At 36.9% G+C, this 24,996-nt stretch overlaps 1 protein-coding gene across 4 annotated transcripts in view; it reads right to left on the bottom strand.

Moving 5' to 3' along the window:
• sh3kbp1 (SH3-domain kinase binding protein 1) overlaps nt 1-24,996 on the bottom strand; it is a 65,354-nt gene continuing 40,358 nt past the window's right edge. For 2 of the 4 annotated variants that reach the window (XM_044104042.1, XM_044104044.1), the window contains exons 3-19: nt 24,123-24,237; nt 23,065-23,171; nt 21,290-21,434; nt 21,108-21,184; nt 19,718-19,801; nt 10,473-10,542; nt 9,620-9,714; nt 8,720-8,815; nt 8,588-8,639; nt 8,444-8,515; nt 4,318-4,453; nt 4,160-4,230; nt 2,735-2,841; nt 1,906-2,016; nt 715-929; nt 566-629; nt 1-92 (exon numbers count right to left, since the gene is read on the bottom strand). In XM_044104042.1, coding sequence (XP_043959977.1) covers nt 54-92; nt 566-629; nt 715-929; nt 1,906-2,016; nt 2,735-2,841; nt 4,160-4,230; nt 4,318-4,453; nt 8,444-8,515; nt 8,588-8,639; nt 8,720-8,815; nt 9,620-9,714; nt 10,473-10,542; nt 19,718-19,801; nt 21,108-21,184; nt 21,290-21,434; nt 23,065-23,171; nt 24,123-24,237 — 1,656 coding nt within the window. In that variant the 3' untranslated portion in view covers nt 1-53. The remainder of the gene's footprint in view (nt 93-565; nt 630-714; nt 930-1,905; nt 2,017-2,734; nt 2,842-4,159; nt 4,231-4,317; nt 4,454-8,443; nt 8,516-8,587; nt 8,640-8,719; nt 8,816-9,619; nt 9,715-10,472; nt 10,543-19,717; nt 19,802-21,107; nt 21,185-21,289; nt 21,435-23,064; nt 23,172-24,122; nt 24,238-24,996) is intronic. The other 2 variants (XM_044104045.1, XM_044104046.1) reach the window with 1 other exon arrangement.

Genomic DNA, 24,996 nt, shown 5'->3' on the forward strand with positions numbered 1-24,996 from the left:
TTTTTGTTTTTAAATGTGGCCTCAGGTGCAATGAGAAATCAATTCTTCAGTCCTCATTTGGACAGGCTCTTCTTTATGTGCTCTACTTCCACCTGTGAAAAGAAGCCAGGATGCTAGTTAGTATTGCACATTGTTTGCAAAATGTAAAGGTTTGACACTGATGCTATTCTTGGAAAAGGTTTCACACCTCTTTAACTTATTCCCTCAATAAAACTAAAAACGGTACATAATTGTGAAGTAGAACGAAAGCAAAAATTTCCTTCTAATGTGCACTTCATTGAAATGTCGGAAAAAGCAAAACTTCCTCTGAATTCATAAGAAAAGTAATACCCATTAGAAAATAATTTTTTCATGTTAGAAAGGTCCAGTCAATGTCCAAACCTAAACACAGGCCTCACTTTTCAAATCTTTATTTCTAAAAAACATTTAAATCTGTGCTTAATTAATTCTCTTCATAATTATGCTAAACTTTGTGTTGATACTTTGAAATGTGAAAAAGTTCAAAAAGTATGAACACTCTGAATACGCATTAGGTCAAGTTAAAAATCCTGATTTACTGTCTCACCTGTAAACTGACACGTATCTTCTTCTCCTCATCCAAAGCGTTGGCTAGCTGCTTCATTTCCTGCCTGAAATGCATCAGAGTAACAGTTTGATTTTCTTCACTTCCATGACAGAAAAACAAACAAACAGAGGCCCAACAGGCAGCCTCACCTGTGCTGGTGCTTCAGCATCTCTATGGAGGCTCTCAAGTCTCTCAGTTGGTTCCTGAGTTCCTCCAGCGTCGGCGGCGTCGGCGTGAGCGGCGACTGCCGGAGCTCCGGGGATGGGGTCAGACCCGAGGAGGAGGATGGGGAAATGGAGCGATGGCCGGAGTTAGGCGGGGGCAGGATGGCGGGTTTGGGCAGCGGGGCTTTAACGTCATGTACCTGTGGGAAAAAAAAGATGATTTAAATATTTTAGCATCCCTTGACAGAAGAGAACTACGTGGCCCTGAAGTAGAAACCACTTCAACAAATCGCTAAACACATATTCAAAAACACAAAAATATTAACAAAGCAAAACTAGAAATTAAGAAAACATAATGGTGTTAACTAACTAAAAAACCCATCACTAACATTAAATTAAGAAAACACAACATTAACTAAGCAACGCTACAAATTTAGAAAATACCACAACATTAATAAAGCACTACTAACAATAAAGAAAACACAACATTAACTAAGCACACTGCAAAAACACAAAATCTTACCAAGTAATTCTGGTCTAGTTTCTAGTGTAAATATCTTAGTAAACCTGAAATTACACAAAACTAACTTCCAAGTAACTTTTCGGAAAGATAAGGTCAATAATGTGACCTTATCAATAATTATTGATCAGGTCAATAATTTCTTAACATTGATGAAAAATAACTAGTTTTAGTAGCAGATTATTTCACTTATAACAAGGGAAAATGTCTTGTTACAAGTGAAATAATCTGCCAGTGGAACTAGTTATTTTGTATTAATAGTAAGTAATTAATATGAATGAAATCAAGCTCCTATATCTTACTGAGAAGTTACTTGGAAGTTAATTTTGTCTTATTTCAGGAATAGTAAGATATCTACACTAGAAAGCAGACCAGAAACGCTTGGTAATATTTTGTGTTTTTACAGAGCACAACTACAAATGGAGAAAACACAACATTAGTTGTGTTATAATGTAGCACAACAAACATTTTTTTTAATATGCTTTTCAATTTGTAGTTGTGTTTAGTAGTTTGTTGATATTTGCACTTCAGGGCCTCCGTAGAGAATAGAACTGGAGAAAAATATAAAGTTTTGAAAGGAAAATGTATGGTTTGGCGCCATCTGCTGGCCAAGTGAAGAACAAAAAACAAACAAAGAGGAGGTGCAGTGGTCTTACTGGGATGACTGGGACTACTTTCTTGATGGGGAGGGACTCCTGGTCGTCTTTCCTTCTGTCCTTCCTGTCCTCCACCGTGGGAAACTCCAGCTCTGTGCTGGACAGAGACGACTGCCAAAGAAAATAACAGCAGCTGAAAATCTACAGAAACAATCAATAATCCAACGAAAACACAGAATCTTACCAAAACCTTTTAATCCAGTCTACTTAGAATATCATGACGCCTGAAATACGACAAAACTAACTTGCAGGTTCCTTTTCAGCAGCCTAGAGGACTTTGTTTAAAATAAATTATTTCTTAACAATCAAAGTACTAGTTTCACTGAGATTATTTCACTTATAACAAGACATTTTACCATATTACAGGTATTATGACTTTAATCATATTATTTAGACTTTATTCTCTTATTTCACCTTTATTCTAATATTAATTTGACTTCAGCATACCAGTTTATACTTGTAATATTATGATTTTATTCTCATATTATTATGATTTTATTCTGATATTATTTTGAATTTATTGTCAAACCAGTTTACATTTGTACTATCATGACTTTATCTTTGAAATGTAATTTATCTATTCATTTATTTTTCTATTTTCTGTCATGCTACTCATGAGTCAAATTTTTTTTTGTTACCCTACCACCACTGGTCTAAACTGAAGCTGAATTCTTATTTATTGTAAATAAATGTAGTGACAGCGGTAACTGGAAATAGATGTAGTGTGTTGTAGTTTTGGAGACGTGCTTTCTGTTAGACAACCTGTGCAGGTTGTCTAACAGAAACCTCAGGCTGTGGTTTTACCACTGGGGCTTTCCTGAACACTCACAGGTGTGATGATCTGGGAGCGAGGCCGGCGGTCTGTGACTCTCGGCCGCGACGCCGTCGGGTGGCTCAGCTTCTCTGTCGAGGAGACGACCGCATCTAGGTCCAGATCTGAACACAGAAACACACATTCGGGGTCAGGGGTCAACTAAGTTCATTAGCTAGTTAATTATCGATTTATTTCAAGTCATATAATGGAAGAAAATGATGCATACTGTAGCCCTTAGTAGGTAAAAAAGGAGTGAAAAACAAAAAAACATATATACATATATAGGCAAATGTACGCAGTGACATACATACAGTAAGAACAAGATATTGTCTTAGTCAATAAATTCCAGTTTTATATAATAAAATTGTATTTAGACATAAACAAGAATTTACTTTATTTACTCCATCTCGCTTCTCATATCTATAAATTGTGTGGTAACCACTGTAAGTTGAGATTTAGCTAACTGAGTTTTTCACGATGCGTTTTCTTGTTAAAGCTGCAGTATGTAAATTATTTTTTTTTTTTAAATATCTATTTTACATATTTGTCCAAAAAGGCCATCAAATTGTGAGTTTGTTGTGAGATAATTTGTGAAAATATTTTCTCCATCGCCCTCCTGAGCTGCTACGGACGTCTGAAGAAATTAACCAATCAGAGCAGGGAGGAGGATCTTAGCGCTGTCAATCATCCTCGTGTACACGATGCTAAATGTGCTAATGGCTGAGAAACGACTTACACTTACAGGAAAACCGTTTTTACACCATCATCAGTCGGCATGCTAACTAGCATTAGCATTCATCACAGGCTATGTTAGCTGCAGTGTAGCTACATATATTTTTAGAGTTACAAACTGTAGCTTTTTAATGCCACTTATGTCACTCATAACATCATCAAATTAATATTTTTTATTATTATTTGATGTATAAATTACAGGGCTTCCCACAGTGCACTGTAATCCTGGCTTAGAATTGTTTGTTTATTTTAGTTTTTTTTTAAATTATTTATTATTACCTTTAATTTATAATTGTACTTTACAGTTGGTGTTTAGGTATTAATCTTCCAGTCTTCCAATAATGCATAACTATCAAGTTATATTTTCAAATTTTCTGTCAAAAACACGACGGTCTGCTGGATGAATGGCTGCCCAGCACCCAACCATGGGATTAGCAAGTTTTCTGGGGGAAACCCTGAATTATTTCTAATTTATACATCATATGTGTTTGTATACTTAATAAAATTATATTTGGTAACTCTATTAAGATATTGTTGCAAAAGGTGATCGTAATTAATTTGAGTTGTGTATATTTTTGCATTATTCTGCAAACCCTTGGTCAAATGTCCCGTTTTCTGCATTAAAAGACAAAATTTTGGTAAAATTCAGTTCAGGCAGAGGTGAGAGAGACGGAGTGAGTCGTCCATGGTCCAGCCAGTCAGACTCACCGGTGGCCTGTGACCTGTCAGGGGCAGAATCTGGTGTTGAAGCCCCGCCCTCAGACTTGGGGCTTTCACACCTGAGCAGGTAAACCAAACAACAGCATTAGGCGCAAAAAGGTCAGGGGTCATTTCTGGTTCTGTTGGTTCTGTGTGTGTGTACTGACGCTAATGTAGGCGGCCTCTCTGGACGCCGTGGGGGATGGGAGGAAGAGGAAGCGCTTGACTTTGGGGGGAGGGGTTTCTTGGGAAGGTGAGCTGGGAGGGAGGGCTTAACAATTTCTCCAATCTTCATCTCTTCACCTAAACACACGAGAAATTATAGAGGCTAAAGATAAGCAATCGCCATCAAGCGAAGAGAATGTAAATACTGGAACTATGAGCTTAAGTTGACCTTTGAAGGTGAATAAAAACACAAATGAAAAGGTAAAAAAGATGCCAAAAGCTGCAGGAGTAAAAGGCAAAACAGCAACAGAAAACAGCACACTGCAGAAAAACACAAAAAGTATTTTCAGTCAAATTTCTAGTGCAAACATGTTAATACACTTGAAATAAGACAAAACTAACTTAGAAGTAACTTTTCAGCCAGATATAGGAGCTTGTTTTAAGTAATTCCTTAATATTCATGGCAGATTATTTTACTTAAAACATGGGAGAAATCTCTTGTTATAAGTGAAATAATCTGAGAATGGAGCAACAACTTTTTCATAAGTTTTAAGTAATTGTTGACTTAAAACAAGTTCTTACATCTTGCTGAAACGTTATTTGTAGGTTAGTTTTGTCATATCAAGTGTAGAAAAATATTTGCAGTAGAAACTAAACCAAATATACTTGCAGTTTGTGTTCTCGCTGTGAGGATTAAGAAAAGGGAACAAGGTGGGCAGCAGATGTTCTGAGATGTTATCAGTCCAAACACAAACCAAGAGATCCGTTCTAATACAGCTTAGTGATCCGATCCCAGACGTGGATCTTTCATCAGATTTCTCATATAAGTTTTTGCAGATTGTGCCAACTCAAATTAAACACTTTTTAAGACATTTTAAGACCATTTTGAATGAAATTGAATGTGTATTACAGCAGATATAAACAGATAAAACCTCTGTAGTGTCTCTTTTTTTTTCACACATAAAAAATTTGCATCATTATAAACCAGGAAAGACACAGAAAAGCTACCTACCCAGATAGTTATTATGCTTTTGTTGTAAATAACTAGCTTTCTTTTAGCTGGATAGTTTTTGTCCCCCTTCCGTTTCCACTGCAGTAACCAGATTAAATTGTTCCTGCTAAAATAGCTGCTAATATACTTTTGGTAGCTAGCAAGAATATATTAGCAGCTAGTTAGCGGTAGCCTTAACCGCCTTGAGTCACAGAAAAAAAAATGAAGAAACATATTCCAGACAGAAAAGTTCCACAAGAAAAAAAGGCTAGGTGGAATCTGAGATTAAATAGTCCTGCCACCACAAACTCTAAGACCTACTTAAGGTCAACTTACTATTTTTAACTGAATTTAAGATATTTTAAGATCTTAATTTTAGACTCAAGAATTTAAGACTTTTTAAGGATATGCAGACATTTTGAATTCATGGTTACAGAAAATTGGGACCCTCCACAGTTTCAAATTTACAACAATATAGTAGATTATTTCAACTGGGATTGAAGAAAGGGTCATAATTTCCAGCATATGTGAGATTATTTTATGGACTAAATTCCATAAGAATTTCCAAAACGCTAATTTTTATTTTTCCCCCACCAGGGGTCTTTTTGTGGGCTCTAGTGTCCCTTATATGACAGTAGGCTGACAGGAAAGGGGGGAAGACATGCAGAAAATGTCGCCAGGTCCGGGAATCGAACCCACGACGGCCGCATCAAGGACTGAAGGCCTCCATATGTGGGTCGCGCTATCCCCTACGCCACCACAGCACGCCCCAAAATACTAATTTTTATCCTCTATCCTATTTAAATACAAAAATTGCTAATCTGATTACCTTCTCATTGCTGTGCTCCATGATCATCAAGAAGAAGAAAAACTGATTTAATTTTCACACCTTGTTAAAGTGAATGTAACCATAGTGCTTCAAATACATTTTTTCCTGTTATGATTCTCTTTTACAGTTATTCAACCACAGTACTTCCCACTGGTGCTACATCTGACACAATCTGTGAAATGTCTTATGCTTAATGTACCTGTAGGATGTTTCTGCATCAGTTTCAGCTGTGGAGGAGGAAATGCCACAAGTTTCTGATCATGAGGCGATGCATTTGGAAGGGATTTCAGTCCAGAACGAGGTGTACTCAGCGCTGAGAGTGAACATCCTGTTCAATAATCCAACCTGGCACATTGCTTCATAAGGATAATTCAGTAAGTGCTGTCAGAAGAAGCACTTCTGTTCTTTTTTATGTGTTAAAATTTGATTATATCCACCATTAACAGCTGCTTTATTTTATTTCCTTTCCTCCTTCCTGGCTGCTTACGAAAAACACTGGAGTTCTAACTTTTGAAAAGCTTTATTTAGCGCTGCAGATGCCGCCTGAGAAAAAAAAAAATCTAATTTTTCTCCAGTATCCTAGCAACCAGAGCTGCTAAACTTTGGCGCAATATGGAGATGTGTGCGCTTTTCCTCAGCTTGGATCCCTCCTGTGATTACTGTGTGAAAAGTTATGTCACAAATAACCAAGAGTTCACTTCCATAATTTTGATTCTGCAAGACGTAACGTTCTTAAAAACATTTAACTCAGTTTTATAAAGATATATTTTCATCATTTCTACTGGTGAGAAACTGACTCGGAGTTGCACTGCGAAGGGAAAGCTACTGTATTCTTGGTGTGTTTAAAACCAGACTTTTCTGTTTAATTTTAGAAGATTTATTAAAAGACAAGGTTAATAGTTCCCTGACAATCTTTAACGGTTTATCTTTGGACTTTGACTGCTTCCTCTTTCTGTTCAGTGCTTCTATTTGAGCACGATAGCATCAGGTGAAGTGGGTTCTCAGAAAAATAGCAACCATACAACTTTTTTTAATCTATATTTCTATCTTTATTAACTTATGGTTTTCATTTTTTAATTTTTTCATTTGTCCTGACGATGAGAATCAAATAAAAGTGACTGCTTTGTTTTCTTTTCAAGATCTTTTCCAGGTTTTCGTTAAATTCGTTAACAGTTTAAAGACTTTTTGAAGGCTGTTGTAAGTTATCCATGAACATTAACTTTAATTGTTTTAATAACTTTACTTAAATAATAGCTTATGCAAGTTAAATATAAATTAGTCAGCTTAATCTGAGGTTTCCAGCTTCGAAGTGTGACACAATAATCTTTATAACAGTTTCTAACTGTTAATGTTGAAACCTCCGTTTTTAAGGAAGTGTTTGTTAAATGTACACTTTGCTATGAAGAAGCAAGTAACAAATAATCTAACAAGAATATTTGAATTTTATTTTCCTAATCATACAGTTAACCAGCTTAAAAAAAAAAGTTTTGTTTTACAGTGTGGCAAGAAAAGCTGAAGTTATTGAATACTTGATTTGTGGGATTTGTAGTTTTGCCAAACTACAAATCATAAAAACAAACAAATTATTATTTCAGATTATTTCATTTACAGCAACATAAACTCTTACCAAGTATTTTTTTTTTCAATTTCTAGAGCAAATATCTTAATAAACTTGAAATAAGACAAAAATAATCCATAAGTAACTCTTCTGCAAGCTATAGGAACTTATTTTAAGTTATAATTTCTTGATATTGAGTGAAAACATACTAGTTTCACTACTAGATTATTTAATTAAATTTATGGAATTATAACTTAAAACAAGCTCTTATATCTTGCTGAAAAGTTACTTGTGAGTTATTTTTGTTTTATTTCAACTTTACTAAGATTTTTGCACAAGAAATTGCGCCAAAACTACTTGGTAAGATTTCTGTCTTTTGCAGTGTGAATGTAATTTAAGAAATTGTTGGTGCATTTAAGAATTTTGCAGGATTATTCTTTATGGCAGCAACATAATGGTGAAAAGTGGAAGCATCTGTCTTGCACCAGCAGTAATGACGGTACCAGAGTTCGAAAAGCATCAAACCACAGAGCCTGCAGTTTCCTGTTGAGCGCAGACAGATGCTGATTAGTTTTCTCAATCAGAGCTCTGTGACTTTGCACAAGGACAAAGGAAACAAGCTGGAAGGGAAGTTTTATCGGGTAAATTCGTCTCAGCTTGATTTGAAAGAGGTCAGTAGGAAGTTTGAAAGAGCAGTAGGAAGCTGCAGTGAAAGCGGGGCGGCGTGGGTCAAAGCGGACCAGGTTTTACCTCGATCCGGGTCTCTTTGAGGCAGATGCTCAGGCCGCTCAGGAGGAACCTTCTTCGCTTCAGATTTTTTCTCTACAGGTTAAAGTTTACATTTTTGACTCAAACCAAACAATAAACAAATAAAAGCAAAGCGGAGATATTAACCTGTGGCGTGTTTGGCTGATGGAGCGCTGGGCGGCGGCGGTTTCTTTGGTCTCTGGAGACACAGATTTAAATGGGTGAGTTTAGAGATAAACACTTTTGCTGCTTTGGTTTTTAAATAAATGTCACAATCACCTCTTTCTCAACTTCAAGCAGTTTGACGAAGTTATCTGGGAAGACACCCTGCCTTCCACCGATCTCCCCCATCCACCAACCTGCATCGGCACATTCCTGTAAAAGAAAATATTATTATTATTATTATAATTATTGACAACCAGGAGCGGATATTTATCATATCGTTTACCATGAAACTTCTTTCCATGATAAGAATTTAGATTTATCATTGTCCAATTAACAATGTTTGAAAAACCCCAAAACTATCCTCATCGTTTACTGTTTTCTCCACTGTTTGTTCAATGACAGCATCAATAAATACCAATACATTTGAAAATATGATTGAATACAGTTACTGTGTGCAGTATAATGATGCAAATCACACTTTCAATTACACTGCAATGAAAAATTTTACCAAGTATTTTTGGCGTAATTTCTAGTGCAAATATCTTAATAAGATAAAAATAACTTGCAAGTAACTTTGTAGCAAGACTTAGGAGGCTATTTTAAGTCAGTATTTTTTTATATTGATAATAAAAGGACTCGTTCAACTGGCAAATAATTTCACTTATTACATGTGAAAACTGTTTTGTTATAAGTGAAATAATCTGCCAGTGGAACTAGTATTTGTTCATCGATATTAAGGAATTACTGACTTAAAACAAGCTCCTATATTGCTGAAAAGTTACATATAAGTTACTTTTGTCTTATTTCAAGTTTACTTTGATATTTGCAATGGAAACTACACCAAAAATACCTTGTAAGATTTTCTGTTTTTGCAGTGTAGTGTCTTAAAGAAGCATATTGCAATTGGGAATGTTTTTCAAGAGCAGTATTTGTGTTTGCGGGGCCACAATTGTTGTGACACTTATATTGTAATAAAAGTCCATATCGCCCAAGCTTACCTCCAACTGCCCTCACCTTTGTGATAATATTGATGATGTCCCCGTCTTTCAGCGTCAACTCGTCTTCATTTTGGGCTTCATATGGGAAAAGGACCTTACACTGCTCCCGCACTGGCAGCCAATGAAAACAAGCATAAATAAATCGATAGTTAGTAAATAATTAATCCTCTGGAATTATGTTAGAAAGTTGCACACCCTGAAAGATTCACTCGTCTTTTCCAGCGCCCTTTGTATTGTGGTAACACCAGAAGAGCAAATGTGCTGGAACTCCACCTGGGTTGCTAGGCGACGGGCAGAGTTCCGTTGGGGTTGCTAGGTAACGGTCAGTGCCTGCTGGTTTGCAACATTGCATTCCGGAGGTTTTCGAAGCGGCTTATTCCATATACCAAAAAAGATTTACTTACTGCCAAAAAAATGTTTGTTGGTTTTCGTTGGGTGATGGTGCTGTTTTTAGAAGCAGTTGAGACTCAAATGGAAATACAAAATGTTCAAAATATATATTTTGCGCATTACTTCCCCTTTAATAGTTCACTCAAATCATTTTCATGAGACATTTTTATATCTAGATTTGAGGTGACTGTATTCAACTCCCTGGTTTTGGAAAATATTAATACTCTGTTCCTGCTTTTCTTTTCTTATACAATGCTTTGCTATCCACATTGAAAATCTAGAATGCCGGTCCTTTCCACACGCAAAACACCAACATTAGAAGCGATGACGATAAGACACAATAGCCTATTAGAATGAAAGGAAACCTGCACTACAAATAAAGGAAGCGATAAGGAAATTTATTAAAAGTTAAAAGGATTTGATATGAGCCAAATTTGAGAAATGTAGGAGAATAGTTTCTTGTAACAGGACGTTCTCACCTTTAGCTTTGCTATCAGGTTCGGTCTTCATGGTTTCAGCTGCTACACTCACGCCTTTCCCTTCGTTGACCTGAGGAACAGAAAGATGACAGGAAACCCTTAGTTTCCAACAAACACAGACACAACAGGTTGAAGTGGTTTGAGACTTCCTGTGCTTGTTGCAGTACAGTCTGCAGAATGTGTTGTTAGTATTGTGAAGGCATCAGTGATTCAGCAAAAATAGACCTACAATCCATTTCTCCTCACCAGCAAAAGAAATACTAAATCTGTACCTGAGTAAATAAATACATCATGAAATCTCTAATTAAATGTACCAGTAGGGCTGCATTCTAACAATTATTGTGGTTGTTGATTATTCAGATGATTAATCAGATAAAAAATTAGCACATTCTGCATATTTTTCATTTATACCTTAAAAATAAAATAATAATTCAACTGCTTTGTTAAACACAACATTTTATTACCTAAAATTCAAAAACATAGCAATCTTTTAGTAAAAGCTTGATCATTTGGAATTAAGGATGCAACTACAGCAAAAATAAATAATGCTAACATCAACATGTGAAAAGCAGACAGTGTATGGCCAGTCTGTTGATTTGGATTACCTGATCAATAAATGGATAGAAAATTTAGTATAACTGAAGCATAAACCGATCAACAGAATGTCAGTTAAATTAATTTAAATATGGGACTTTAGACTATGAGTAACAACATTAAGGTTCATATTAGCATACAACATTTCGCAAAGTAGTACAAATTTATTTGGCTAACAAAAAGACAGTATAGTACCGTACTTCTTTTCTAAGTAGCTAATTAAAAATAAATCTATTTAAAGTGATTTGCATAAAAATATGACTTTTCAGATTCACAAAATATTCAATAATGCCAGCGCTAATGTTAACAGGCTAATTAATTAGCTCGAGTGTAGTACAGATTCTTTAAAGGATAGCTATGAATTAAGTTTAATGAGCACAAAATTATGGAACGTCAGATACAAGAAATGTTTAACAAAATCTATTATCTTAGGATAATTACTTTTTAAAATAACTTCATCTCAAAATATTGATACTTTTATCACTATAAAAGTAGTATAAATATTTTATACTTATATAAAATATATTTAGACTTTTTTGATAAAACGCAAACGAAGGGTTTCGTCTTTTACTTACGAAACCCTTAACTTGAGAGTTGAGTTGATATAGAAGGAAATTTCAGATTTTGCAAGTGATTGAGAACAATAATCCTGTCATTAGCATGCTAAATTTAAAATAATTTGGCATTTCAGAGCTAGCAAACGGTTGACAGCAACAATGCTTAAGCTAACGTTAGCTATTTAGCCTCAGTTAAGACTGGAATTATTTGTCCAGAAAAGGGCAGAAGTAGACGTTCAACAATAAAACATCAATGTATTAAGGCTAAAAACAAAATGCTATATTTCCAAGACTACTAAAGCTAATTAATTAGCATGATTTATTTATTTAACAGATTTATTTCTATAGCACTGCGACAGACTGGCGACCTGTCCAGGGTGACCCCGCCTCTCGCCCGGAACGTAGCTGGGGATTGGAACCAGCAACCCTCGCGACCCCATTAGGGACAAAAGGTGAATAGAAAATGGATGGATGGATTTCTATAGCATATTTAAAAACAACAAAACTTGACCAATGTACTTCACAATTTACACAAATCTAACAACATGGCGCACAGTAGCACATAGGTAGCACAATATTTTACACTTAGCAAATTAAAAACATCACAGTTGAAGTTAGCATTGACACGATGGCGAACAAATGAATGGCCATAATGAAAAAAAACGGGTATTTTTCTTCCCTGTGTTGCAGAAAAACCCATGAGATACATTTCAGTTCTGTAGATCTCCCTCCTTTCATCAAGTTCCTGGGATTTTTACAGATCAACTAATTTATGAATCAACTCATATAATGCGCATCAAACTAATATCTGATGTTCCTGATAAAGCAGAAGTTTCCGGATCCTCAACGTTTGTTTTCGCTCAATCTTCCAACCAGATCCTCCACACTTCATTAAAAGATATAAATATTAAGACGTACCTAAATATATTTTGTTTCTCCCATGAACACCCTTGCATCCTACGAATAAATTCAACGCAGAAACCAAGCGGCCGACTTGCTGACGAAGAGCGTTAAAGCCGCCGTTGTTCCCCAGCTGGAGTGGATCCCTCGGTGGTGTTTGTGGAACCAGGGTGGCTCTTCCCCAGGAAAACACACACATTCACAGCACGCAGTCTGTCTGAACACACACACGCCTCTGTTCTGCCCGGCCTCTCCCTTCAACACTTCCTCCCTCTCTCCCTCCTTCCTCCTCTTCCTCATTCCCACCCTAATGAGACGCATGTGGAGGTGCGAGCTGTGAGGCATCACTGCAGCAGAGAGGAGTCAACATCCAGCTGTCGCATACCGATAGCAGCCGAAACGCCGGCGCAAGATCGATGGGGGAGACTTTTCAAGGCCAGGTGGGATGAGTGGGACGGCCCAGTTAAACATTAATTTTTTCACCAGTAAAATATTTACACTTCTCACTGTTTTAAGTCTTGTTAGCAAACATCTATAGATGTTTTTAGTCAGTTATTTCCTTTAAACATAAGAAGGCAAATCGTAGATAAATTAAAGTTAAGATCAAGAATAGACGGCAAAGTCTATGGAAAAGACGTGTCATAAATGATGATGTAAATAAAGCTTTAAAAATAAAAATACTTTTGGAAACTGAAGTGTTTGAAAAAAGTGACGGCAAAACTTAAAACAAAGGAGTTAAACGGAGATCAGGATGGATGGATGGTTGGATGGACGGATGGATGGATGGTTGGATGGATAAAATATGGATGGATGAACCAAAGAAAAGATGAATGAACAGCGGGATGGATGGATGGATGAACAAACAGATGGACAGAGGAAGGTAGGAATGAACAGATGGATGGATGAAGACATGGCTCAATGGATGAGTGAACAGATGTTGGTTGGACGGATAAAAAAAATTGATGGATGAACCAAAGAAAAGATGGATGAACAACTGAATGGACGGATGGATGGATGAACTTTCAGACTACTAGGAATAAAAAAGACGTGTGGAAATAAAACCCTTTCCTCTTCACTTCCATCTGATCCTTCATTTTCTGTCGAGTTACGTCAAGAAAGCTAAAAGTGCTTTACAGCATAAGAACAATACAGTTACCAATTAAGAAACAGCAATAAGCATTACATTTTCTCACAATACCATCAAAATCATCAATACACATATTGATCAATGTTCCAGTTGTTGTGTTATAATTGGGTTTTTAGCCTTGATTACAGGAACTCAGCGTTTCTTTTGTGCATATTGTTGTCCGCTGGTAAAAACAGGATTGTTGTGACGGATTCTGGACCTGATATCCAGCAGCTTCCAAAATCTGACAGTTTGATGTTTGGGTTGGGTCACCTTGGCAGCGTGACAGCAGGTTGCAGCCAATCGCTTCCTCTGCAGCGTAAACGATACGCTGCAGATCGTGTTCGTCCTTGGCAGCGGCAGCCAGGAGGATCTGACAGTAGAGGAGTTAAAGTAGGACACGGCTCTCAGCAGGTGGAACGTCTTTTACTGCTGCAGCAGGAAAGACATCCTGCATTTTGCTTTCTTAAAGCAAGAAGTTTAGAGTAAAGTGTTTGTAACTTAGTTCCCACAAAGCAGAAGTGGCTTGAGGTGCAGATTCTTGAAGGTGATGATGCAATGAGGGGCTGATGTTTAGAAATTTTTAAACTTTTACACATCAACAAACAGCAGGTTTGAAGCTTGTAAGCTTAAACCTTCAGTAATTACCTAGACCGGAAATCTAGGAAAAACAGAAGAGCCTCCAGCACAACCAACAAGAATGTAGCAACAACAAAACACTCCAGCAGCCATACAAAAGTGCATACAGTGGATAAAACCAGCTGACCAAACCTGCTGGAACTCAGCTTGGGTTGCTAAGTAACAGGGCTAGCTGGGCTGGGCTGGCTGATGTTGCTAGGTAATGGGTTGGGGTTAGCTGGAGTTGCTAGTTGAGGAACAAAACCTGTCGAATGTGACTCAAAACTCAGGAACATTAAAAATGTTGCTACAATGTTATTTTGTAGCAACATTAACTAGTTGCTACAAAATTTTTTTAAGTGCTTAGGCTGTTTTTAGAACCAGTAGAAACCCAAATAGAAGTATAAAAACATCTAAAAAAATTATTTGCATAACACATCCTGGTTAAATGTCTTTTTTTCTGCTTTTGTGTAAAATCGTGCAAGTTTCCAGTCTTCCTTCAAACACATCGAAAGTACTCTTAACCTTTCCTTTATATCTGTAGCCCACAATGTCGCCTAAGCTAAACAATTGTAGTATGCAAAGTAGGTCACACTTTGAATTACAATGAGAAAGCCTCTTCTCTCTGAAAAGAAGATGCTGGCATAAGTTAAGCTGCATTTGGAAGAACCACCAGATCTCTGGAAGTGATATCCATGGAGGGATGAAAAACAAAATGAAGATGTTTGGAGAAAACAAACACAAACGCGTCATACTATTTGTGGAGTAAAATGGTGGAGGGTTGATGTTTTGCATTTTGTTGCCACAGCAGCTTTGCACCTTGCAGAGTTTGAGTCAACTTCCCTTTTGAGTCAGACAAGAGGGTCTCTGTCTGTAAATGTACTTTTTCTCTTTATGAGAAATAACATTTTATATCTTAGGACTTCTTATAGTAATTCAATTTAAATGTATATCCCAATATGATTTAAAATGACTGCTGATCTGTTTCACTTTAAGACACAATAAGTGAATATCTAGAAAAATAAAACACTCTGGTGAGAAACTGCACAAATTAAATTGCATAAGTCACAATTTTTATTCAGTTTTTTAATTTAAAAGTGTCGCAAACAGTGAGAAATATGAAAAAATACATGAAAGAAGAAGCAAGCACAAAGCAGGCCAGAATGCAGCTGAGAGTTGTTGAAATGAAGCATCAATTCATAACATAATGTTCACCGAAAGACAAAATATCAGAGTCTCCAGCTGAAATCTGAGTTTATAAAGTGAAAATTAATCTGGTTGTCTGACGGTGGTAGATTGGAGACCCAACAAACCGACTCACTGGACCTTACCAGAGGGGCCGTTTTTCATTGGCTGATGCCCATTCTACGTGGTCACGTGGGTGGCCGTCTCACAAACACGAGCTTCTCGTTAGCTAAGTACAGGATAATGGCAGCACTTATACAACTTCTACACCTTGTAGCCTGTCTGCTACACAGTCTAACGTTAGCTAAACAGATCAATATGCAATGTGTACTGTATCTGACACACACTAAAGATTTTATTTTAGCAGAAAAGGCTTTGGACTAAACTGTTACTCGTGTTAGCCACTCTAGCACCAAGTACAGCTAGTAAATCAACCATCGCTGTGTTCAGGGAAGCGCTGATTAATAATCCAGAAATAAATATCAAGCCTGGAAACTTGATATCGTAACGGACTGGATGTTATGTTTTTAACGTAATCTTTGCTCGTCTTGCGGGGCGCAGGCGGTTGCCACGGTAACAAGTGTGCTTAAACTACAAAGAGAGACAGACTAAAAAGGTACGAGTGAGTTTGAGTTGATCACTTGTTCGGGTTATTTTACCTTTGTTTACCTTTGCTGTGGCTCATTACAGCCGCTGTAGTTTCTAAACGTTGGACTAATTACAACAAACATCAAATAGAACAAATATATTTCATAAAATTTTAACAAACAAATGGCTTCTTTACCTTAAAAGAGCTCTATGGTTCCTCTTATCAGTCTGTAGCTTCTCATATTGAGGTCATCAAACCAAATTTCAGATCTACCATGACTGACCGACTGACACCTGCTGGCCTCAGGTTTGCAACCAGCTTGTGACTGAGAAACCAGTAACCTCCTCCCAGTTGATGACATGAACTTGTTATTTCCTCTGTCCATTGTAGTAGCTGATATATTGTGAAAATCCGGTAGAAATGATGCACTAATGGAGTCATGTTTACATAGAAACAACGCGCTGAGAGGCTTTGTTTGAGAGACTTACGGTCACGTGGGTCGGTTGTGGGCGGAGCTTGGTAAGGTCCATGGAGACATGCTTGTCATGCAAAAGGAGTGATACAAAACACTGTTTGACAACATTCAGATATGGTAGCTTCTGCTCCAGTTCTGACCAGCATTGTGACTGAGGTGAACAGTCCTGCATCAACACATTCCTTTAAGCAACCGTGTCACTAGAATAGCCTGATTATCTGAGTTATGCAGTGACTCTGCAAGTCTCCCTTTATTCCACATGACCAGGCTATGTTTCATTTATGACTTAGTTAAACGACAGTAATGAAGCAATCAAATCGGTATTCCGACTCAGTAAGTCCGTCTACAGTCAGGATGTTTTCACAACTGACAGTCCGGTAGATTTGGTTCAGTTCGGGACCAGAACTGTGACATTTGTTGCATTTCCAGCTACTGTGGTTCAAACCAAACTCTTAGGAAAACCTGTTCCACTCCTCGCCTGTGGGGGCGCTGCACCAAGAACCTCTGAAGGAAACGACATGAAACTCCTAAAAAATGTCTCATAATAAATTGCCACCACATGGTGACAGTTTCAACAAATAAAAAAATAAATGATTAATTGCCTCATCAGTTAATGCCATAAACGATAATATTGTTGCTTTGAGACAATTTTCAAGTAATATAAAAGTAATGCAAGAACATGTATTCAAAAATCAATAAATTTTAAATTTCAATCAAAATTTAAAGCTGGAACTGAAAGACATTTTAAACATCCAAAATAAATAAACAACACAACCAAAACAACGAATATAATTTATTATAAAGTCTCTCTAAACAAAAATGTCCTTCCAGAAAAAAGCCAGTTGAGACCAAAACACCAAACTGAACTTTATCATCCAGTTTTTGGTAGAAACAATAAATCATGCCAGTGGAAATTATTGATCTCATTTTAATTCGTGATTAATTCATTAATTTATTGCTAATTGCAAATGGCCTAATACTGCAGCTTTAATAAATCACTTTTTTTCCCACCAGGGGGTCTTTTTGTGGGCTCTAGTGTCTCTTATATGACAGCAGGCTGACAGGAAAGGGGGAAGTAGAGAGGGGAAGACATGCAGCAAATGTCGGTCGGGTCCGGGAATCGAACCTGCGACGGCCGCGTCGAGGACTGAAGGCCTCTAAATGTGGGTCGTGCTATCCGCTACGCCACCGCAGCACGCCCATAAATCACTTTTCAATCATGAAAACAGGCTGTGTCCTTCCTACAGCCAAAGTCAACTGGATCCAGATGACAAATACTCACTTCCTGTTTTTAAGAAAAACGTTTTGTTTCAAATTTGTCCTCCGCTTTTAAAAAACAATGAAAAATGCTGATTACGATGCATTCATGGTCCATTCTAGAGCACTTAATGGAGGCGACATTTGCCGTCTAAGGAGTGTGCAGCCTGATCTGAAACATCAGGGTCAGCTGACCCTCCAGATCTGCTCCACAGAGAGACTCAGCCGGATGGAGCCGCTACGCCACCTCCCCGTCGCCTCATTAGGGAGCAGAAAGACTCGACTCACCGTAAAATAACACACTCAGCGGGAAAGGCGCGCAAACATCCTTCAGACACACAATCTGCTCCACAGGAACCACAGGAAGCCCTGATGACCAGCAACAACTTTTAGGGATCATTCCTTTGAAAAGGTTTAAGAGTTCTAGCTTCTGTTCACTTAATTGTATAAATTTCCCTGGTTTGGGTTTGTAATTAAGATAAAGAAGGTCAACAATTTAAAGGTTACAAATAGTCAATTTTTGCAAAAACACAAAATCCTGCCAAGTATTTTTGGTTTAGTTTCTAGTGCAAATATCTTAATGTGCTTTAAATGAGACAAAATAAGTTAAAAAACATTTTTCAGCAATACATAGAGGCTTGTGTGACATGAATAATTCCTTAATATTAACAAAAAAGTTCTAGTGGCAGATAAATTAACTTAAAAATATCTTGTTAAATATTAAATAATCTGCCAATTGAACTAGAACGTTTTCATCAATATTAAGGAATTATTTACTCAACACAATCCTGTATATTTTCCTGAATAGTTACTTTTAATTTAGTTTGTCTTATTTAATGTGCAATAAGATGTTTTCACTAGAAACTAAACCAAAAATACTGGATTTCGTGATTTAGCATTGCACTTTTAGCTATTCTTTTAGGAAGACAAAGCTCCTTTCACCCAAACTGTAAATATATCAACTTTTTAATCAGTTTTATGACGTTTGGATGAACAAACTACAAAATAAGCAGCAGATCTAATCTGGTTTGTTATATTATTAGTGAATAATCAAGGCCTTTGTGTTAGTTTATGTGAGGTCAAGTGACATTCACACAAGCAAAAAATTATTTTTAGCGCAATAAAACTGCAAAAAACATTCAAAATCCTCATTTTAGTCCTAAATATTTTAACTTAAACCAATTATATTAGGTTATCTTTGTTCTATCTTGTATTTTTTGTTATTTTTAATGGTTGCTTATTTAGTATTTCTTGTTTCCTCATTATCAATCAGAAATATCTACACAACCTTCAGCGGATAAGGAATGCGACGTCGCCAACTTCCCACCTCTTTGTGTTAAAACAAAGAAAGTCCAATGGAGGCATTGAGAAGTGGAGTAAATTTTAAAAAGAAAGGTGAGGAAAGAGCAGAAAGACGGAGGAGAAGAGGCAGAAAAAGCCAGAGCCTACCGTCGGTTCTGGTTCGGTTTAAGTCGGAGCGTTGCTGCATCAGCGCAGAGGCAGCAGCAGAACATGTGAGCATGTAGAGCAGACTGAAAAGCCGTATTATTTCCCCTCTGCTCTCTCTCTCCTTCGCTCTAAGTGTGCACTGCAGAGCTCTCACTTCTGCTTTGCTTGTCAAATCCCTGCAGGATGTCTGAGAGTGTGTGTGTGTGTGTGTGTGTGTGTGTGTGTGCGTGTGCGTAGGCGTGTGTGTGTGTTAACATAAAACCACTTCCTGTGCTGTGAAACTGAAACAGAGAATTGGGAGGAGCTCAATGTAAGATTTTCTTACAAAAAAATTACAAAACCTGATTATTTTGTAAAAAATGCATTTTTAATGTGTGCTAAGTATATTTATTTATTACAGATGTTCACAGTTTTAGATGATGACGTTTCAGGAAGTGAAGGTGATTCAACAGGACGTCCTCTGAGGGGAGGGAAACACGCAACGATGCGGCTTACCTTTTCTGAATCCAGATCCACGGAGCGCGGCCGGAGCTTGATGGGCTGGTCTCTGAAGATGTTACCGAAGCCAATCCCCTGAATCTGCAAAAATATGCAAGAAAAATAATCAATTCTGCTCCTAAAAAAAGCATAAAGTGGTTCATTTTAATCATAAATAGCAAAATTAGGCAAAAGTTTGCCTGGTTTTGCAGTGGTCTGTAGTTACACTGTAAAACCAGAAAATCTTACCAAGTAGTTTTGGTTTAGTTTTTACTCCAAGTATTTTAGTACACTTGAAAAAAGACAAAGCAAGCAGGATATATGAGCTTGTTTTAAATCAATAATTCCTTAAAAGTACTAGTTTAACTGGCAGATTATTAAACTTTTAGCTAGACGTCTTATAAGTGAAATAATCTGACAGTGGAACAAGTCCTTTAAAAAAAAAATAATTATGAAATTACGGACTTAAAACAAGCTCATATCTTGCTGTAAAGTTAGTTTTGTCTTATTTTGGGTGTAAAACAATATATTTATAGAAACTAGATTAAAAATAAAAGTAATGAGTAAGATTCTGTGTTTTTGCAGTGTAATTTAGATTTTTACAAACAGAAAATATTAAATTGTAATAAAAAGTTTGACTAAAATAGATTATCTGGTGGAGAAACGGTTCCTTCTCACCTCCCACTGCTCAAAAGATGAGAAAAATCTTCATATTGGTTAAACGCTCCAACATTATCTTCGTTCTTTTCACAGGTTTCAAAGACTCTTATTGCAAATATGTTTATGGAAAAGAATATTTATGTTTATACTAATATATTATGTAGGTTCTTGTTTATGTTTAATAAATACATCTAAGCTTAATAATGTAAGAAAACCAAAATTTTCAGTTTATTCAGTCAGTATTTGATTCAGCTGACACAAAAACATTTAAATATAAACCGTGTTCCAAATTATTATTATTCAGGTGATATTTTCTCAGATTTTCTTAAATGGTCAAGTCAAATGATGGTCAGTATAATTTTCAAGTCATGAACTATTACAGTATAAATCAAATTTTACTGAACAAAGCTCCCCATGAGAACAGCAACAAAAATAAAAAACTCAAAATGCACTGTTCCAAATTATTATGCACAGCAGATTTTCTAAACATTTTATGGATTATATGGTGCTTCTGGATTGGCTGCTGTGTCAATAGCTCGTCAACTAGCATTGTGGCTTGGTAGCTTAATATCCCAAGCTGCGTTTTCTTTTGAATATTTTTAATACATGGTAAGAAATAATCCCAAATTCTAATAATTTTGAACAAATAAATTGGAGTTACATTCCACAAAATAATCCACTGTAGTCCGTCTGGTCTTTTATGGGTTTATTTGTGTTTTTGACTTTAAAAAAATAATTGACTTTTTACCTTCTTAGGTTGGATTTCTGACCCTGATTCTGACCGACTGTCTCCTCCATCGCTTTCACAACCGGGGCTGTCTTTACCTGGACACACAGAGACAAAACACAGAGTTATCAAACCGTTTAAGCTTCAAAGGCTGCTGCCTTAATGAAGGAGACTGAACCAAAATGTGTTTTCTTAAGACTCACTGGTGCGACTGTGGCGGATTTCCTCCTGCGAGTTGGGAGTTTCCAGGGAGGGAGCGTCCGAATCTGCCAGGATCTCTTTGGTGAAATTGGAGGGAAACATTCCAATTTTCCCATTAAGAACCCCTTCCCACCATCCCTCCTCCACCTAAACACCAGAAAAACCCAACAACAAAACTCGATGTGGGGCGTTCAACTCTAAACAGAAACAGATTTTAGGCTTATCAATAATAGTTCATTACAGTTTAGTTTTATTTTGTTGTAACCTTTTTGTTTGTCTAATTCGGTTTGTTTTAATTAATTTTTAGAGTGTGTTTGCTAGTTTTTCTTAGTTGTTATTAGTTAAATATTGTTTAGTTTGTATTCGTTGTAGTAGTTTTAGTTTTTTTTTTAAATACTTTGGTTCATTCTTAGGAGCAGATTTCAAAAAGTATTGTATTGTGATTATGTCTACGTCAATTGGGTAATGAATACTTGACAGAAGATACTAAAGAAAGAAAATTAAATAAAGTAAAATAATAAATAAATACATGTATATGTTTGCTTATTTATGAAATGATTAATTTATTTAATTTTGACTGAAATAACAGCACTGTCAACCGATCCGAACTCATTGAAAAACCTGTTGCCCTCCTCGCCTGTGGTGGCGCTGCACCAAGAACCACTTAAAGAAACGACATGAAAACCTGTGAAGAAGACCTGCGCAACTCCCTTCTTCACAAAAAGTAAACAAAAAAGGAGTAGCGTCGGATTTTAGCTATAACTCAGTTGAATAGTAATGAAGGGATAGAAAAAATACTAGATTTGGAGAATTTAAGGAACGGGAATGGTAAGTAGTAAAATGCAGGACACGGAAGTAGTGCCATTAAAAACTAAAGAAGAAGAAGTGGCGACAGATTTTTGAGGATTTTTCTTCGGTAAAAAAACAAAAATAAAAGCCATTTTTCCCTGCAGCGCTAGATTGTGGCGTTTGTTTTAGTCGTATTTACCCAGAATGTCCTGCGCTGTAGTCCGCTTTCTGCTTTCTCCGGTCAGCTTCGTGTTCACATATAAATTTGAAGTTTTTAGGCGAACCAGAGTTCACCTTTTGGTCTGAATCAGAGTTTGATTACGCATTCACTCCCTCCCAATGAACCGGACTTTCTAGACGAACAAACTAGAGTTTGATTAAAGCAGCTGCAGTGAATGAACCTTAAATACACACATAATCCACCAGAGGTCGCCATATCTTCACGAAACTATCATTACATCCGCGCTGATTTTTTTTGTCTATTAGTAGAATTTTACAATTTCTTTGTACCACTGATTTACAGTGGGAGACTTCTCATTAAACCAGTTCAATGAAACACATCTATTGGCAATTTAATGCAGTGGATCTTGTTTTATTCAACCCTAGTAGAAACTGAACTATGTCTGTACAATTTTATTATTGAGTTAACTTCCTTGTTTAGACAGAGCCAGGATGTTGGGATAATTTAAGCACCGTCTGCTGTTTTGATCAGAAAGTAAAGCACTCTGAACTGCATTTTTATGTTTAGATTTAGGAAAAAGATAATTAGTTAAAGCGAGAATTTAGTCGTCTTTCAGATACGCAAGTAAATTGAAGGTAAAGAGGCAGCGACAGGATGAAGAAAATCCACTAAAATGTTAATTATGATTAGATTTACAAAATATATCTTTGACATGGGTGCCAAAAAGGTGTGGGATCATTTTTATGTTTTTATATTTCTGAAATTTTCTATCTCTTTTGTTGTTTAAATCTTTAAAAGAAGACTCACCTCTGCGATGATCTCGATGACATCTCCGACTTTCAGCTCCAGTTCGTCTTCATGCTGAGGTGCATAGCTGAAGGAAGCCTTACATCTTCGCTTACGGATTTGCTCTCCTGCATCAAACACAGAAATAAACTAATGAGAAATGAAATAAAAACCTTAATTAGACATCTAACTCTCTGACTTCTCTGTCCGAACTTAACTGACCCCATTGCACTTCTTCATAGCCTCGTGGTTGTTTTCCTTACAAACATTAGTCTCATTATCAGCGAGGGCATTCAAACCTGACCCTGCAGTTCCTCTACTTCACCACATGGTGTCACTATTGTTTATCTTTCACTCAGTGAAAAGCATCAGCAGTTATGCACAATATGAGCAGAATGTTTATCACCAAGGATTAAAAGGGATTTGTTTTAATTGCTTTCAATCAGCGAATAGTTTATTATTTAAACTAATGACAATGGATATTTAATGTAGAGTAAACCTACCAGTGCAGTTAATGGTCCTTTATTTATATTCATAATTGTGTTCTTTTACTTATTGTCACTGTCTGAGACTTTGCCACCATAATGCAGCATTTAGAAGTTGTTAATAAACCTATTTATAGTTGTTTTGCCCGTGGATGGATGGATGGATAAACAGGTAGCTGGTCGGACGGATGGAGGAAGGGTAGATGGATGAACACATGGATGGATGGATGATACAGGCTCAAAGAAAGATGAATGCATGGATGAATAAAGAGGTAGATGGATGGATGGATGGATGGATGGATGGATGGATGGATGCATGGATGGATATAACTCTATATCTGATTGTTGAATCAGTGGTACAAGCTGATTGTCTTGTTAAACCCCATCAGCTTGTATGTTGGGTTCATCAGCATTGTGAAGTAACTGGACACATTGTCTTTCAATGTATTTTCCAACCCCTCTTCGCTTCCTGCAGTATCTGGGTTCATGTCAGCAGCAGAGCGGTGAGCAATCCTTGACCCAAATCCTTCGTTATGCTAATAGGATCAAAGTGTGAGCCGACAGACGTCAGGCTACCTAATGACGGCTGCGCACCTTTCTTTCCAGGTCGCACGCTGGTGTCCGACACCGGGCTGGCCCTGCCGTTGGAGAGTTCAGACTTAATCATCCCCGCCTGTCCTCCATCTCTCTTCCCGTCCTTCTTTAACTCCTGTGAAGGAAAACAGAGGAGGAAACTTAATGAGTGCAGCAGGTCTTGATGCTCAATTAAAGTTTTTTGCTTAAATCAGGGTTTTTTTGGTAATTCACTGATCGCACTAATTAATCACTAGTGGCACTAATTAAACCAGACCGTAACGAGACTTCTGTGTGAACGGTTTATGACCTAAAGTGAGCCACATGTGCAGAAGAAAAACATAAACGTCACACAAAAGGCAAATGATTACAGGAGTAATAAAGGATGGAGCCATTTAAAAATTGATTTTAAAGTTCATTCACAAATTGTAGCCGACAGTATCATCACAAGATCATGAAATCGTGACGGGAGCTAATCTGTTCAGCCATTTTTTGAGTCCTGATTTACCGCAACGCACGTCATAATTCTGGATAATTCGAAATTCTGAATGTTCGTGAATGTAAAGTCACAAATAAATGACATAAAAGCCAGTTAAAAAGATACATGACCTTTCACGATAGCAAATATTGCTGGACGATAAATTCTCCCAATAATCAATAATGCTTTTGGCAATAAGTTAATATTTTTTGGTGTCTTGCAAACAAGCTGTTTCAAAAATGTGCAGAATGTAACGTCACAAAGCAGCAGGCACTGACCCTTCACCTAGTAACCCCAGAAAAGTTCAGTCTGTTGCTTAGCAATGCCAGCCAAGCCCAGCCTGTCTCCTAGCAACCTAAGTGGAGCTCTAATCAGTTTTTCTAGAGCGGCTATACCAGTAGGTCTATTCTTTTAGGA

Source organism: Gambusia affinis, linkage group LG21, assembly GCF_019740435.1.
Source record: "Gambusia affinis linkage group LG21, SWU_Gaff_1.0, whole genome shotgun sequence".
Taxonomy (NCBI): domain Eukaryota; kingdom Metazoa; phylum Chordata; class Actinopteri; order Cyprinodontiformes; family Poeciliidae; genus Gambusia; species Gambusia affinis.